The sequence below is a fragment of the Actinia tenebrosa genome, unplaced genomic scaffold (assembly GCF_029948245.1).
Source record: "Actinia tenebrosa isolate PJP-AT-01 unplaced genomic scaffold, QUT_ActTen_1.0 PGA_scaffold1__47_contigs__length_23844297, whole genome shotgun sequence".
Lineage (NCBI taxonomy): Eukaryota > Metazoa > Cnidaria > Anthozoa > Actiniaria > Actiniidae > Actinia > Actinia tenebrosa.
This window is the reverse complement of record NW_028292578.1, coordinates 5230972-5247835: the sequence shown is the minus strand read 5'-3', so window position 1 is coordinate 5247835 and position 16864 is coordinate 5230972. Positions and strand designations below refer to the sequence as shown.

General features: G+C 36.2%; 1 protein-coding gene across 2 annotated transcripts in view; it reads right to left on the bottom strand.

Annotated features, from left to right (window-relative positions):
• Positions 1-14552: 14552 nt before the first annotated feature.
• The window catches only part of LOC116300451 (uncharacterized), a 51445-nt gene continuing 49133 nt past the window's right edge, over positions 14553-16864 (bottom strand). For both annotated transcript variants that reach the window (XM_089033276.1, XM_089033275.1), the window contains exons 18-19: positions 16369-16552; positions 14553-15312 (exon numbers count right to left, since the gene is read on the bottom strand). In XM_089033276.1, coding sequence (XP_088889402.1) covers positions 15041-15312; positions 16369-16552 — 456 coding nt within the window. In that variant the 3' untranslated portion in view covers positions 14553-15040. The remainder of the gene's footprint in view (positions 15313-16368; positions 16553-16864) is intronic.

Below are 16864 nucleotides of genomic sequence, written 5' to 3'. Positions count from 1 at the left end.
ATAATGCATTCTTACGGGGTTTTGTAAATACTGCTTTATAATAGTACTTTGATCGTAGTTCCCCACAAATGTCTAAAATCAAAGAAGATTAAAAATTACTAAAAAAGAGGTACCTCCAAGATATGGGGCAGAATATTTATTTGGACACAGCTGCAAACTCATGAGCGACAAATGTTAAACACAAATGTTGTTGGTAACAACAGTAGGTATTAAGCACATGTTAGCAATTGCCCTACTTCACTATGACGTCACATCAAAACAATATTTAACAATCTATTGTTTAAACGCAAAGGATCATGGTCGTCGGACGGGGTCAAATCAACGCAAACTAACCGAAAATTGTTCTAAATCCCGTATCATTCCACGAAGAGAAGTAGAATAGCCAGCAAACGCTTAGAATATTTTTTAGTACATATTAACACATATTATATCTGAAAACCAGGTCATTTTAGATTAAACTGTTTCGCTAGGAGCAAATTTAGTTGAATTTTATATTGGATTTGGCGATTCTATCCCCGACATAAACAAGCAGTGACGTCATAGTGAATTAGCTCAATTAGTCCTCAATCCCGAATGGGCTATTGACTCATAGACCATGAGGGGACGAGATGACTAATTGTTTTAGTCAAATCCAGCTAGTCGGTCAAATATAGATGCAAACAAGTTTTGAATTAAAATTAAATTTAATATTTTGGTTTTCAAAACCAGCACTTTTCGCTACTAGTAGGGCATAACCTATAGCATAGTAGTAGTTCATCCAATCAGCACGCAGCATTGATGACAGACCACTTGTTAAATTTAACTAAAAAGGTGATATTGAAATTGCAGAAAGAGTGAAGACATACCTTTACGTTGCCATTTTCGGTGTACATTATAAACTGTTGGCCGTTGTCACTGTATCGTAATTGGTATAGCGCGTAACCCATTGGGGCCAATCATCTCTTCCTTGCGTAGCAACTCCCGTTACTAAAGTGAGGTCAACAAGCTTTACCTACAAAAAAATAGGTAGTGAAAAACCATTGTTTCCGAAAAAATTCTTGCACCATCTTGAGGTCACCTGGTTGTAAATGTTACTAATTCTTATTTATAGTATCATTTAATCTATTAATATACTCATTGCATTTTTTACTAATACTTAAATACACTGGGAGTTGTAGAGCAAGAGAGATCTAGAAGCAATCTTAGGAATACGAGGCAAGAGGCGTGTATACGAGTGTTTCTCTTGCTTCTCTCATGCTCTACAGCTCCCATAATGTTTATATCACAGTACAGACAGAGACAAAAGCAGCCGTTTTATATTGTTTTCATGATAAAACATTTTGGAACGATTTTGCACGGGTTTGCCCTGTTATATTTCAAATCTTTTATAAACTTTTATATAATTATATTTCTATATTATATCACAATTATATCGTAGTAGTTTTATTGTCTTTGTAGCTGAAAAACCCATAATGGGAAATACAATGAAGACGTATGTAACTAAAAATGAAAGTATGCAATATCACGGGACCGTAGTAATTGTCTCCAGCTCAGCGTTGAGAATTCCCTGCCTCAGTACACGTTTCATTACTGGGGTATCTGTGGTAGCCCAGTCATAAAATGCCCTTGTTTTTTTAAGTGGGATACCTGCGAATAACAGTCGTAAAATGCCTTTGTTTTGTTTTTTGTTTTTGTATTTTTTCCCTCCTCGACAAAATGATCAAGTTACGCAAGTAAAAGAACGTAAAGGTAAAGAAACTTTCCCAGCCGACCTTTGCGGGCATCTGCTAATAGGGTTCCCGTCTATAGTCCAAACGATTATCATGTACCAGATGTCAATCAAAGTCACTATGTTGTCAAGTGATTATCACGTGGCAGAGGTTTATGTCTATACAAGCTCTATTTCGTGGACTGCCGTAATTCAAGACAGCCGAACTAGAAATAGTAATTTATCAATTTCGTAAACAGGAATTTCTAGCCGAGAAGATAGCGATGATTTCGAAGCGATTATTTCTAAGAATTTTCAAGAAACTTCATGGGCATTAGCTTGTTTTTGTTAACTATTCATGATTCATCTACTCGAGCAGTATTTTCTGCACGAACAAGCGAAGATCGACTATAAGGAGAACAGGGTTTCAAGAGCCAGATATACAATAAGCGAAAGTAAACGAATTCATTCAGCATGACTCGTTAGTCTCTTGAATTTGACAATATAGATTTCCTTATAGCCTATATTTATGTATTTATATTAACTGTTTTGGATTTAAAGTTTACTCACAAAGAAACATGAGGTACATACTAATATTAAAGAAGCAAAATAAATAACTTGCTACGCACATTCCAGGGTTTGATCTTTGCCGTACGAAGGGTTATAATCTCCTTTAGTTTTTCTTCAAAAAATGGTGATTCATCAAAAAATATCGATAAATCATAAATATAAAGCAATTATGAGAAACGTATTGTCTGTATTTACGTTTTAAATAAAGCATTTTGATTTTAAAGCGAGCCGTGCGAATGTGCATGTTTATGAAACATGGTCATACATCAACCTAATTACGTATGCCAAAATCCGGACTGGAATTCGAATTGGAGTTCCAGATTGAGTTGTTCGATGACTTTGATGGGTATCGCATAAACGCTCTGCCTACAAACGGCTTTCAACACTGTCGTTCGAAATTTTTCAACTTATTTTTACTTCTCCATTAGGTTCTTCGAGACTCTGATACTAGTAAACCGTCCCAACCAGGGTCTGGTTTATCATTACTTCGAGACGTCACGAAATACTTTATCAGTAGTTTTGGAAGCTCAACCAACTAAATACTCCATGCATGTTGAAACCAGGTCCTCCACTCCCCCCTTCCAGATATCCCAGTTTACCCTGCTCACAGGTTCTAGTTTTTATTGTCAAAGTCATCCCTTTGATAACTATTTTATTTTATCTCAAAACTCAAAGCTAAACAAACAAATATGTCTAGAATAAATGCCAAGTAAAGCAAGTTGATTCTAAAACATAATGTTCCTCTTACCATAATCCATGGATTTTGATCGTTTTTTCCAGCACTCCAACCCGAAGTAGTGCCTGGTTTTCCTAGAAAATTAAGTCTAGCTCCTTTGGCATCATGATAAGCATTGTAATTACTCGATGATTTGAAATTGCCATCTGGTATTGCCCCCGTCTCCAGACCCAAAGCTATGTCACATCCTCCTTTAGTTTTCTCCACTTATTGTGTCAACAAAATAAAAATAAAAATGAGAAGAAGAAGTAGTAGTAGTAGAAGAAGAAGAAGAAGAAGAAGAAGAAGAAGAAGAAGAAGAAGAAGAAGAAGAAGAAGAAGAAGAAGAAGAAGAAGAAGAAGAAGAAGAGGAAGAAGAAGAAGAAGAAGAAGACGATGAGTAAGAAAAAGAAGTAGTAGAAGAAGACCATTGTGACAAATTTAATAACTGTATATTTTTGGCACTCTTTTTAGATAAAAATGGTGGAACGTTTCAATAAAAATTATAGTGTAATTTTATCATTTTTCTTAGAAAAAGAAGAAGAAGAAGAAGAAGAAGAAGAAGAAGAAGACGATTTTGACAAATTTGATAACTGTATATTTTTGGCACTCTTTTTAGATAAAATGATTAAAAGAAGAAAAAAATGGTAAGATCGTATATGCTCGAAATTCACATTCCCTGGGTCCAGAGGATATATATCATCGTTCCAGCGTTTTAGTTAGTGCTGTTTTGACGAGGAAGGAATATCCTATCCTAAGCAAAATAGAACCACTGAAGCCAAGAGTAAAGTTCATGCCAGCAAATAGATTTTCTCTAGACAAGTGCCCTCAAATTGATTTTTAAAAATTGTTTGAAAGGTGTGTTTGTATTACAAATCATTCAATCAATCAATCAATCAATCAATCAATCAATCAATCAATTTTATTTGTACTTCAAAGTTACATTGATAAATTATGAATTAGTAATATTTGAGGTTATACCTTTACATCCGTACAGCTCTGCTCTCAAAGATATATGCCCGTTCCAAGTTTTTGGAAGAATTCGAACATGATTGGCTTGATCGATATTCAAGAAATGCTTCACAACCGAATTTCTGTCACTGTTCCCTTCAAACACCTGAAAAAAAAATCATTTGATTATTAATGATAAAGTTATAATAATCATTCCTAAAAAGTGATACAATGGACCAAGCTCGTGCCGCTAGGTATTCACAGTCATACGAAAACTGCTCTAATAACTGACTCACCTTAATTTCATTAGCTTCTTCATAATAAAAGAACACATTATCATGGTGACTGTAACTCAATCTATATTTAGTTACCCACTCCCATGCGTAGTCGCTTGCAAGACCCTGAGTCGCTATAGCAGTTATTTTATAATGGTTTTTCAATTGAATTTGCAGCCATTGCATTGAATTAAGGACACCGGCCCTCCAACCGCTATGCTCTGAAGACGATAATAAATCCCAGTGAAGCCGAGGATTCATTGGAAGGGTTGATGATGAAGCGTTGATATCCTCATCCTTTATTTCCATATCTTGCATTCCAATCGGTAGTGTACAGTTATTTTGTTCTGTTCAAGACAATTTCAATCAATCAATCCATCAATCTTGCCAACTTTTTTAAAATCTTTTTAAAGATGCGTTGAATAAAATAAACAAATAAATCACTTTTATTTAAGTGTCTAGTCGTTCTAGCGCTTTCGCACTAGTTGGGGAACTTTTCGCTCACACCCATGCTACCCTACTATGTTATTATAAGTAATACCATGATCACCTCGGATTCTTTTGTCTTCCGAGGGCTTTACAAACCCGAATTTCTCGCATGCATAGAACATGAGGGAAATTTAAAAGACAATGAAATCCTTTGTCATTTACTAAATTTCCCTGTCGCGTATATTAAATGGAAGGAAATTTAGTAAAAGACAAAGGATTTCATTGTCTTCTAAATTTCCCTCATGCTATGCCTCATCTACTTATGATATTCCTGCACGGTTTCCATGTGGGACGCGTTCTCGAATCTGCGCATGCTCAGTCATAAGATAAATTGAAAATGACGACTTGTTCTTAGATTCTATTTTTGTTTTAGTCCACAAATTCTCCCTCGTTATTCGGGGAAATTTAATCACTAATTCCCCTAGTGCCATGGTATTACAAACCATATTTTCATTTAATGCATGCCAATGAGAGTTTATGAATGCTTTCGTTGTTTACGCTTCCGTGACCTAGAAACCCGAACATCTAAAACCGCAATTTTACCCCTTATTTTCTCTGTGATCACTCGGGAAATTAGTGATTAAATTTCCCCAAATAACGAGGGAAAATTTGTAAAAGTCCCGAGGGAGCAGCCCGAATTTCCCTCGTGCCATGGTATTACTTATAAAAAGAGCAATGGTATTGAGTAAATGACATCATTTACTCACAATTTAGATGCTAAATAAAATTGATAATTTTTATCTGAGACATTTTACTGTGAAGAAAATATGTTGCTTGGCTACTACTGGGGCCATATAAATACGTTTAACTAAGTTTAAAGTCATTTCCAATTTTTATCCTTTTTCATCCAAGTGCCCCTTTAAATAGAAATATGCGCAGCAAAGCAGATGATGCAATTGTGCAGACTTGCTATTATCGTTTACTGATAATCATTTATAATAGTAACAGTAATAGTAGTACGTACCTTTCAAGTAGCATCCATATAATTCCATCCTCAATGCAATAGAGCCTTCCCATTGTCTTGGATGAATACGAATTCTCCATCCAACAACTGAGGGTCTTAATAAAACAAACTGCACACCTTTCCCAATGTTTCCACGAAATACCTATAAAATTGATTGCTGCCTTATAACTGAAACATATAGACCTCTTATATATATAGATATTATCTTATATAAACACAGCAAATAATTTATTCAGGAATCTATAAATCAATTAAATAATAAATGGATTAAAATGAATTATTTTCTTTTTTCGTTTTCTTTAAGAGGAAATTTTTTTTCAATAATGAGCAATAATGGCAAAAAGCGCCAAAAACTAGACTTTCGTATGAGTTTTGATTCCAATTTTCGTTTTGGGTTAACACTCGAAACGTTTTTTAAACAGTTAGAAACTGATGTACTATGATAAAATGCGTGTTTGAAGCGGTATTTTCAATTGTACAAAGATGTTTAAATGTTGCATTTGTGTTAGAATGTTGCTTTATCAGGATTTTTTATATAAAATATATGGGAAATAAGCAAATAAAGGCCTAAACCTTATTTTCTAATAAAAGTTTTGCTTTGGGTTAACACTTTGACTCCACTTTTATCAACTTCCAAACAAGTTAAACTTTCTGAATAACAAGATTCTAGCCTTGTACAACAGCTTTTCTTCAAGAAAATAGTCTTTGGCGCTCACTGCTTGAATACGAAAAGAGTTCTATCTTAAAACATTACCCATGCGTTTTTGTTGTGTCCCTTGTTGTAAAGTATCAATTCTGAACCATGATTACTATAGTATATCCAGAAATTCTTGACAAAGTTTTGCCCATTTGGACTGCCCTGTATAGCAACTCCTGTAATATTGAATTTTCCTGATGGCGATTTCACCTGAATAGAGTATGAGTGAATTCATTAAATTAAAATTAACAACGAACCGCCCTTACCTTCAGCCTTCAGCATCTGGGATTTTCGAGATTATCTTTGAAAATCATTTTTTGATTTACCTCCTGGCTGATCTATGTCAGTGCGCGAATAACTAACAGATGGTACCTTGAAACAACCTCTGAGCAGATTAAAGTCAAGGCACGGCTAACTCACAGATCAAACCCGGAAACATTCTCTGGGCTGCTCTAGTTCACAAATCAAACCCTAAAACAACCTCTGGGCTGAACAAATTCCGGGCACGGCTAACTCACAGATTTAGCCCTGACTGGCAACCTCTTTGTTGATCTAAGTCAGGACACTGCTAATACTCAAATCCGGCCCTGAAACAACAGTACTTCTGACGATATATGTGATTTGAAGGAATTGTGAATGCCCCAATCGAAGTCACTACTGTACGTGGAAATTAAGGATGGGGTAACGGTAGTGCACTAGCTAGGCCCTCACCTCTTGGGTCTCGGGTTTGATTCCCAGACTCGGCATCAGATGTGTGAGTAGATTGTTTAGATTTCTGCCTTGATTCGAGGGCTTTTCTCTGGGTTGTCCGGTTCACCTTCCTCTGCAAGACGTAACAAGCAAATTCCAGTACGAGCTGTCACGAGTTAGCCGTGGCCTGATTTTGGTTGTTTCAGTAACAATTAGTGATACCGTTGTTTTTCCTTCTTAAAGTAACTGTTATTGGGAACAGTGTTACACTATACCTCAATCCATTGCTCGTTATCATTTTTATTTGACTGCCACCAGTTTGAATGATATAGCCTTGCTTCACTTGCTCCTTTTTGAAAATTGCTGGTAGAAGCTGAAATCAAGCTATTTTCTATTCGTTTATCTTGAATGCCAAGTGGACTCGAACACGTGTCGGAGGACAAAGACCTCGGCAATACTGAAAATGATATATAAATACCATTTAAAAACCGGATAAACCGGATGCATTTTGGTCTAGCTTCGATACAGACCGCCACCCGGTGCGGAAGGTCAAGGTTCAAGTCCCGGCCGGACCTACACTCAGGGTCTTAAAGCAGAGGAGGGTGATCAAGTGGCACGTGACCTAATCGACCAATCACAATCATGATCACAGGCAACAAAAAATATCACAAGAATTTCATAGTCGTCGTAAAGAATCATTAATTTCCCCTCATATTACTTATCATAACCTCATATTTTTGAACTGTCGCATGTATTAATAGCAGTAATTCCTGTACACCAAGTCTCGTTTCCAGATAATAATAATAATAATAATAATAATAATAATAATAATAATTAATAAGATAAGACATATTTCTATGTAAATTTATAACATTTAGATGGCCATCGCTTTCACACGCTGACATAGGAGGTTGAAATATCGTGCATCTTTATCCCTTGTCATCTGGTTTTACGATGGATAACATGCCTGTATTTATAAATATTCTAAAGCTTTAATTCCTAATAATCGAAAATATCGAGGTGAGCCCCGGTGAACCTCTTACCGTTTAAGGGTTATTCTGAATGTTGCGCATGGTACTATGTCACCTATCAAGCATATCTTGTCAAGATGGCGGGAATCACCCGCGTAACGCTACCGTCCTTTCACATGAAAACACGGCACCACTAAATCTTTTCAGATAGGAAATGAAATCTTAATTTTGTTACTGTTTTATTTCATAGACTTTTTATTGATTCAATTGGAAAATTTATCGGCAGAATACTGAGAATTGTCAGAATCTGAGACTTGTCATCGTCTGCAATGCTGCTACTAAACTTTTATCAAAATCATCCGAGTTTTGTGGGAACGAGAAATAAAAACGTATTTCATGAACTACAGGCTACTTGAGGATCTCCCCACCACCAAACGCCATCACCATCACCATCATGATCATCATGACTATCATCATCATCATCGTCATCACCATCACTATCACCATCATAGTTATCACCATCATCATCATAGTCATCGCCATCATTATCATCTTTATCATCACCATAACCGTCTTTCATTTATAGAGATACCAAATGTTTCTTTCCTTCTCACCTTGGCTTGGTTTAGGAAGGTAGTCAGTCACTCGTCACTCGTGCTCACTACAGGCTACTTGAGGATCTCCCCACCACCAAACGCCATCACCATCACCATCAGTCACTCGTCATTCGTGCTGATTTGTGAGCGCTATGAAAAATTACTTAATAGCTAACAAAACCAATTAACGTCTATAAATACCTTTTCTCTTACACAGTACTGGCGATTGAATGAAACAAAGCTTTTGGTGCCATTTACTATCACTGTTCAGCGCAGCGCAATAGACCAGGCCTTGATCAGGGGGTACTGGTGGGTCTCCTTGTGACCATCTAGTCAAGACTAAAGTCGAGCCATCCATCCACAGATATGAATTATTAGTTGGTGAATGTTTCAGACCAATCAAAGCTTCACTGTAACCATGTTGATGAAGAAGACCTACAGCATAAACGTTCTCTTTGTCGGTGATTAAAGAAGCGGGAGTAGACTTTACCTCTTTGCAAGTATTATATGGATCCTGACCAGCCAAATTGTTTTGGAATCCGTAGCAAACTCCTTCATATTCATGTACAAGGGGGTACGCACATGGAACAATTGGCTCTGCAAAAAAGATGATCATAGGACAATAAACCAGCCAACCAGCCAACCAGCCAACCAGCCAACCAGCCAACCAGCCAACCAGCCAACCAGCCAACCAGCCAACCAGCCAACCAGCCAACCAGCCAACCAGCCAACCAGCCAACCAGCCAACCAGCCAACCAGCCAACAGCCAACCAGCCAACCAGCCAACCAGCCAACCAGCCAACCAGCCAACCAGCCAACCAGCAAGCTATGGAATATTGCATAATTTTTTTCAGCTATTTACTACCCGTACTTACCATCACGTGCCACTGCTTTGTAGTAGGCCAGGAATCTGTTTTCAAGTCCATCAGGGTTGAAAAGCTCAATGATAAGATGGCGACCAGAAGTTTGAAATGTTAATGGTAGAGAGCTATTATAAGAGCACAATGCTGTGTTTTGGTTGTCGTATCTAATTTCGATGTAAAGGTTCTTACAGTCGACTTGTTGTAATTGGAAGTGGATAAATTGAAGGCGGATGGAGTTATCTATGGGAACCGTTATGTTCCAAATCTGTGTTTCTGCTTGTTTGTACTTCGACGGATAACCCGGCGTATTCAAAACCCCCGAGAGACCATAACGCCCTCGAATCTTCGGCTGTGTTGAGCAAACTGTATATATAAATGAATAAATTCATTATCTTATTTTGCATATATTTGATTAGTGCAAACGATTTAAGAGGTTCTCTGTGTGAGCTTATATATCACCTATAGCGTGGAGAATAAGAGGAAAATATACATTTCTCGAAATTTGAGATCAATTTTCATAAAATTAAAATCACAGTCATCATGATCGCGAACTTTGATTGGGAGAGGGCCGCCAGTATAAATCTGCATTCTCGTCATCTTCGAGTTTGTTGCACTATACAAAGTAAGTTCGGCCACCTAAAGCAGCGTACAATAAGCACCATTTTTACGAAACAAATTCGAATCGGGATGTACGCACGTTGCAACAAAATCACTCAACATTATTCCAATATAGCGTCTTCCTTATATAACCAAGTCTGCTATACTAAGACTTTTGGTCTGCGGGTATCGTTTTAATTTACCCTGATTGGCTAAAGCCATGCATGCTGCAGCCATGTTCACGCGATAAAATTTGTTGCGGGCGATAATAGACCACTTTCGAGATATGCTTCGCTTGTCACGCACAAATGTTTCAGTATGACCATAAAATAAGCTAAATTTATTAATTTATTTCCTTGTTTTAAAGATCTTGATAATTACTACACATATTTCCGTACATGGTTCCGTTCAATTAAAACTATTTATTAACTGGCTAGCATTATTTGTTGAAACCATAATTGAGTTTGGGAAAAAGGAAAAAAAGTTGTGAATAATCGTCGGTTTGAAAGGGAAGTATTTAACCCATGAAGTTTTGTGTATGTTCACCACGCGGCAGGTGTTTCATTTAGGTCTGTTTGCTGAGCCAAAACACAACGTGAAACTAGGGCCCCGTCCATACGTACTCGGATATTTTTAAAAACGGATTTTTTCTTTCTTTTCGGATTGGCCTTGAAAACACAGCTGTTCGAAAACAGCCTGTCAGTTGACGGGCGAAAACGAATAAAAAACGCTACGTGTGGGAAAAAAATTTTTTTCTTTTTAAACCGATTTTTTTTCGGTTGTCCAAAATATTTGAATAATTGGACAAGACCTAAACTGGGAGCAACTGCTTTATCGGCCCCGTCCACAATTATCTGGATATTATTAAATCAGCAACTTTTTCGTCGCGGATTCGATCGGCCATATTAACAGCGCATTCAAAACAAAATACCGGTCACGCGTAGATGGAAGACCATGGATCTTGGAGAGTGGGCTTTATTGCATTGTTACTTACCGGTGTTGTATCCAATTTGAACTAACAGAACCCAAAAGATTCCGACCTGGAAAGAAAAAAAAAAGATGTATTGTACAATTGATTTGCAGATGAAAAATCGGGATCGTTTATAATAAAGGAGATAATCTTGCCATTATTAGAGATCAACATGTACTAATTATATGTACTAATTACATGTCACTTATTACGGCTGAGCACCGCTAGTTACTGTATATTTGTGGCAAAGTGATCTAACACTTTTGGGTCACTACCGTTAAACAATTTATCTGAATATTTCGGCGGCGTGCCTACAAATTTAAGTTTTTTCGAATCAACGAAATACAGCTGTGTTCTTTCATCACCGTTTATACGGGGTTAGATTAATTTCAGTGCACAAATAAATATTCACAAATACCAACGGTAAAATAAAAAAATTTTAAACTTTCAAAATACCATAACATTTGGAAACTCCACGGGCCTACACTAGAACACACGAAAATTTAATAAGAAATCAAGGTATACTGGAAAAATGGGAAAATCAATTTGAAACTGGAGGGTATCGTATAACGGTAGAACACTCTCCTCTAAGAACGTCCCGGGTTTGATTCCCAGACTTGGTTTCACTTGTAGATATAGTTTGTTAAGTATCTCCCTTGAGTCGAGGATTTTTTCTCAATTCTAATCGGATTTACTACTCGGATCTAGAGTGGACGGAAAGCTCAACAGGTTTTACAACTCATTTGATAAGGCTAACAATACATCGATTTAGAAGTAAATTTTCGTGAAGGGAGAAAAAAACAAAATTCCTATATCTAAAATAAATTGTCGTAATTTTGAAAGTTTTTTTCTAACTTTCTCAGCCAATATTGAAAACTAGTTGCAAACGGCAAAAATACAGTAGTAAAAATGGAACCTTGACTTTAACAGAAATGATTTTAGGAAATCCAACAATCGCTGGATTCTTGCGAAATAGTATTTTGAGCTGTCAGTTTTAAAAGGAAGATCGAATTTTAAGCGAAAGTTACTAAAGTAGAAGTTTATCCTCTTACGGGCAGCTTAGTAAACTGATTGTTGCTCGACAAATTTGATTTTTTCCTAAAATTATTTGTCTGAATTTTGCAGCTTGGCGCTAAAACGTTTAGTAGTTTAATTAAATGTCAAGAAACTTCAATTTTTCCTGTTTAACGGTAGGTCGTCGAAGAAAGTCGAAACAAGAACTCAGTGTACTGTAAAATGTCCTGTTCAAAATATTCAAGAGTGACAATATACTAAACGTGTTTTTCTTATGCTACAAAGTTAGCTTACCTTAAAGGAAAACATCTTGATGTTACTCCATGTCGGTGATTATAATCCTCAGTTGTAACTACACAAATGATTGTCAAGGTTCTTTAGCCCTAGATTTTATTTGGTAAACTAATTAAAGTAAATGTCTCATTCTTAAATAATTCACGATGGCTTAACTGATAATTCTAAATAATGAGTTTTGGCTTCATTAGCGTCATGTTTGCTCCCATTTAGGAATGAAAAAAGCGTCATTACTGTTGCAATATAAAAAAGAAAAGAAACTTTAGTTTCATTTAGGCTAAAAATCTAGAGCTAAGTTTAATGCTAAACTGCTGCTACTGAACAAACAATAATATATAAATTGAATCGCAAAAGAATAAATACAGTGAGTTTTTTTCCCTCTTCTTTTGAGTAAATGTTACCAACCAGGCCATTGTTTTATTTAAATAATTGTTTTTCTTCAGAAGTCGAAGCGGCAACTGTCAAGAGAATAGTTAAACAGAGAGAATGATTTTTTTTTCTTGTAATGATCGAATTCTTTTTTGGATGAAAATAGATGGAAACGTTTCCATTGAAAATTACGACTATACACTATTTTGCGACACGTATTCTAGTACCTGAAATAAACTTTTCTAAACCGCCGGGCTCTCTATCTCTCTTTCTGTCTACATTCCTTTCTTCTATTTTCTCCATTTTCCCCCCTAACATTCTGCACACTAACTCATAGAAGGCTTCAGTTATATATATATATTTTCTGCTTTAATTAGGAATTAGGATAAGAATATTCCATTTCTTCATGATTTCACACCAGAAATTGAAGAGAAAAACATAATATCCAAGGATTATTTTGCATTTCCAATTAAAGTATGAAAAAGTAGCTTAATCCACGAACAATGCTTGCTAATTATCCCAGTAAATTAGGCCGACTTATGGGGATAATTCATAATAAATGTAGCAGTTTATCTTTGTAGAGAAACGGACAGTCCAGATAAAAGCAACTGCTGAAGACGACTCTTGACTGTTAGTCAAAGCGTTTATGTGTCTAAAAAAATATGATAAATAATAAATTAATAAATCTCTAATGAATTATTGTGTTTATATGGAAAATATGTAATGTTTTTGAATATGAACATAAGAATAAACAAACTGCCAAACAACTTAGCAAACGAGCCACAAAATTAGGGTTTCTTGAATTCTGATAAGTAGCATAGATTCTCGAATTGTGTACTGAACATTAAAAGACCGATTTACAAGGTATGACCATACCTCACAAAAACAGAACAAAAATAGGCGAACATCGCAGTTAGAATTCAGTCCAAATTATGGGTAAGACTTAAAGAAACATTGTCAGTAGTTGCCAAATAGTAGGCTTTCTTCAGGCAAAGTTTGAGGTTAGGCGATTTTTTGGGTCATTTCCAGCTTTGTTGGATCTTTACACGGACTGCCTCTTAACTGGATTTGTTTTGATTACACTAGCAAATTCTCGCGCTCCAATAATAATTATTCAACACAGCTTATAATAATATTACTTCCATCAACTGTTCTTGCCTGCGATAGCATATCGAAACGAGGTGCAGAATCAAACAGTCGTTAAAAACCCTCTTTTATACAATTTCTCCAGGTAAGCTCCGAACGGATTTTTTCCCGTTCGTCCATTTTCAGTTCTATTTGTCAAATTAACCTATTGAAGCGAAAGTTATAGAAAAAAAGCATTACTGTAATATTCTTTGTGATTTTAATAAAATTATTTTTTCACTAACTGGGAGTTTCAAAATTCCTCTTGAAGAATCAAGAGCAGACGTAATAGACCCCTTCCCAGCTTTGATTTGGACGACAAAAAGAATTTCAATATATCTCATGAGAATTTGATTGGAAACCATTTCGTGTTCAACAAATTTAGCTGCATTCTGACGTGCTACAAGGGATCCATAAGCGTCTTCTGACTGGTTATTCGACAAGATCCGTCATTCAAACGTTTTGAATTGCATATACCTGGTTTTCACAACCGCTATCTTGTCTTGACTTTGGACTTTCTGTGAGACGCCTGTTTTTCGTCTCTTTTATGCTTTTTAGCTTTAATTATTACAGACAGTTATACAATTGAAAAAAAATTCGTAAGTCGCGTTTGTTATCATCCCACTCATGGCTGCCACGCGTCTTCTTATTCGTCTATTATCTTGGAAATAATTGCAGATCGATCAAAGTAAATGTTAACTAAAATAAACTGTAATAAACATGCAAACGTGATTTTAATCTGTTCTCCTCATACGGCCCTATCATACTAACTAAAAGTCTTGCATTGTATGGCAAATGAACTTCTAGTGCGTTCGAGAGTGCGTGTGTTTTTCATTTCTTTTACTAGCAAGTAATAGTAATTTTATCGTATCGTGAAGTGTGACATCGTCAAATTCCAAATTTTGGAATTCAGTTTTGAAATGTTCACATTTGGAAAGATCATGACATTTTCTAGGTTTCTGACAACTTTAAGGCTGTTTCAAGCTTTAGAAATTGAGACATAAGGGATTTAGCCTCCAAAAATCCCCATACATTTTCTCTCATTTTGGACTGGATTGAATAACGTTAGATCCAGCCTCAGATAATAGAAAATTTATGGGGATATTTTTGTATTAAATATATCCGTTTTTCGTTCTGTCGGTCTGAAATACCACACTTTATAATATTTTTACATGCAGTTTCTGAAATGAACACAAAGATGACTCATGTTTTCTGTTTAAACGATAGCCCTCGCACTCCATGTTGATCTTTAAGACAAAATAATATTTTTCCTTCCCCTATTTTAAGAAAACTTTTCTTATTGGTGATGCTTTTCTCTTTCTTGAGGATTTGTAAAATTTCCTGCTTGTATCTTTTCTTCATATTTTCAAGTTTCTTCATTTGTGTTTGGTGAAATTCCTCCACCATTTTATGCATTTCTTGAAGAAGCTCGTCTTTATACAATGCACAGTTATCCTTGCTTTTCTCGTCATTTCCTACAGTGCAAAGCAGAAATGTTTCAACTCTCGTTATCTCAGTATTTCTTTATGATGTAGGCGGTGATAATGGTTTTATTCGTGTTGTATTAATATGTAATGAATGCATTGATGTTGCCTTGATTGAGTTGTCATTTTCAGTTTCCAGTTTGTCGTTCCCGCAGAAAACCATTAACAGTATAGCTGTTGTTGTTCTAAATTGCCCTATTTCACTATGACGTCACATCAAAACAATCTATTGTTTAAACGCAAAGGATCATGGTCGTCGGACGGGGTCAAATCAACGCAAATTCGCCGAAAATTTTTCTAAAACCCGTATCAATCCACGAAAAGAAGTAGAATAGCCAGCAAACGCTCAGAATACTTTTTTAGTACATATTAACACATATTATATATGAAAACCAGGCCATTTTAGATTAAACTGTTTCGCTTGGAGCAAATTTTGTTAAATTTTCTATTGGATTTGGCGATTCTATCCCCCACATAAACAAGCAGTGACGTCATAGTGAAATAGGGCAATTACATGTTTCATTGTTTCAAATCATTGTTGTTGTTGTTGGTACTGTTGTGCTATTATTATACATACTGGAGTTGCTAGCTATAGACCACTTTACCTTGAGGGTATTGCTTTCCCATTTCAAACCGCGTGTCTTCTCATTCGCAACCGTTAAACAACGAAATGATACTCAAGAGAATGACACACGGTCACTACACCAAGGTAAAGAGGTCTAAAGCTATAATTGAGAGGATGCAAGTCTAGCTGTAATCGTGGTCGGTAGTCGATGCTATCTCGTTCGTTATACCAAAATGTAATGATCTACTTCGACGATATGGCGGCCATTTTTCGTGAGTTTCTTGTGTTTTTCTTTCTTTTATGCCTAAAGGTGATCGATCGCCTTAATTCATTTTTTTCTTTTATTCTCTTATGGTGAGCCTTTAATATCAACTCGACGTCATAACTGTAACAAAGCTGTATTGCCCCCCCAGGATGCCCCCATTATGCCTTGCGATCCAAGATGGCCGCCGTATCGTCAAAGTAGTCCGTTAAAGACTTACCTTGATGCACTTTGCATATTGCCCGCCGTTTTGGCAGATACCAGCCGAAATGATAGATGAACCCAAGTATATATGCACAACCCAAGAACGCACAGGAAAACATCAGAAAACTTCGAAACATTGTAGAATTGCTGTCAAACAAGTTGATCTCTTCTTCTCCTTCTGAAGCGTCCTCCTCGTTAGACTAGACAAACAGTAAAAAACGAAAAACGAAAAATGTGTACTTCTGCAAGACAATGGCTACTTTATACCAAACATTTAATCACAGTGAAACCCTGAAACGATCTCTGGGCTGATCAAAAACAAGGTACCGCTATAACTAGTCTAAGTCAGGGCATGGCTAACTCACATATCGAACCCAAAATCAACCTCTGGATTGACCAAAAATCGAATTAAACCTTAAACAACTTCCGGAAAAATCAAAGTAAGGGCACGGCTCATAGATCAGTACTAGAAATTAAGCGTGTTAGGTTTTCTAGAGGGAAGAAAATCAGAG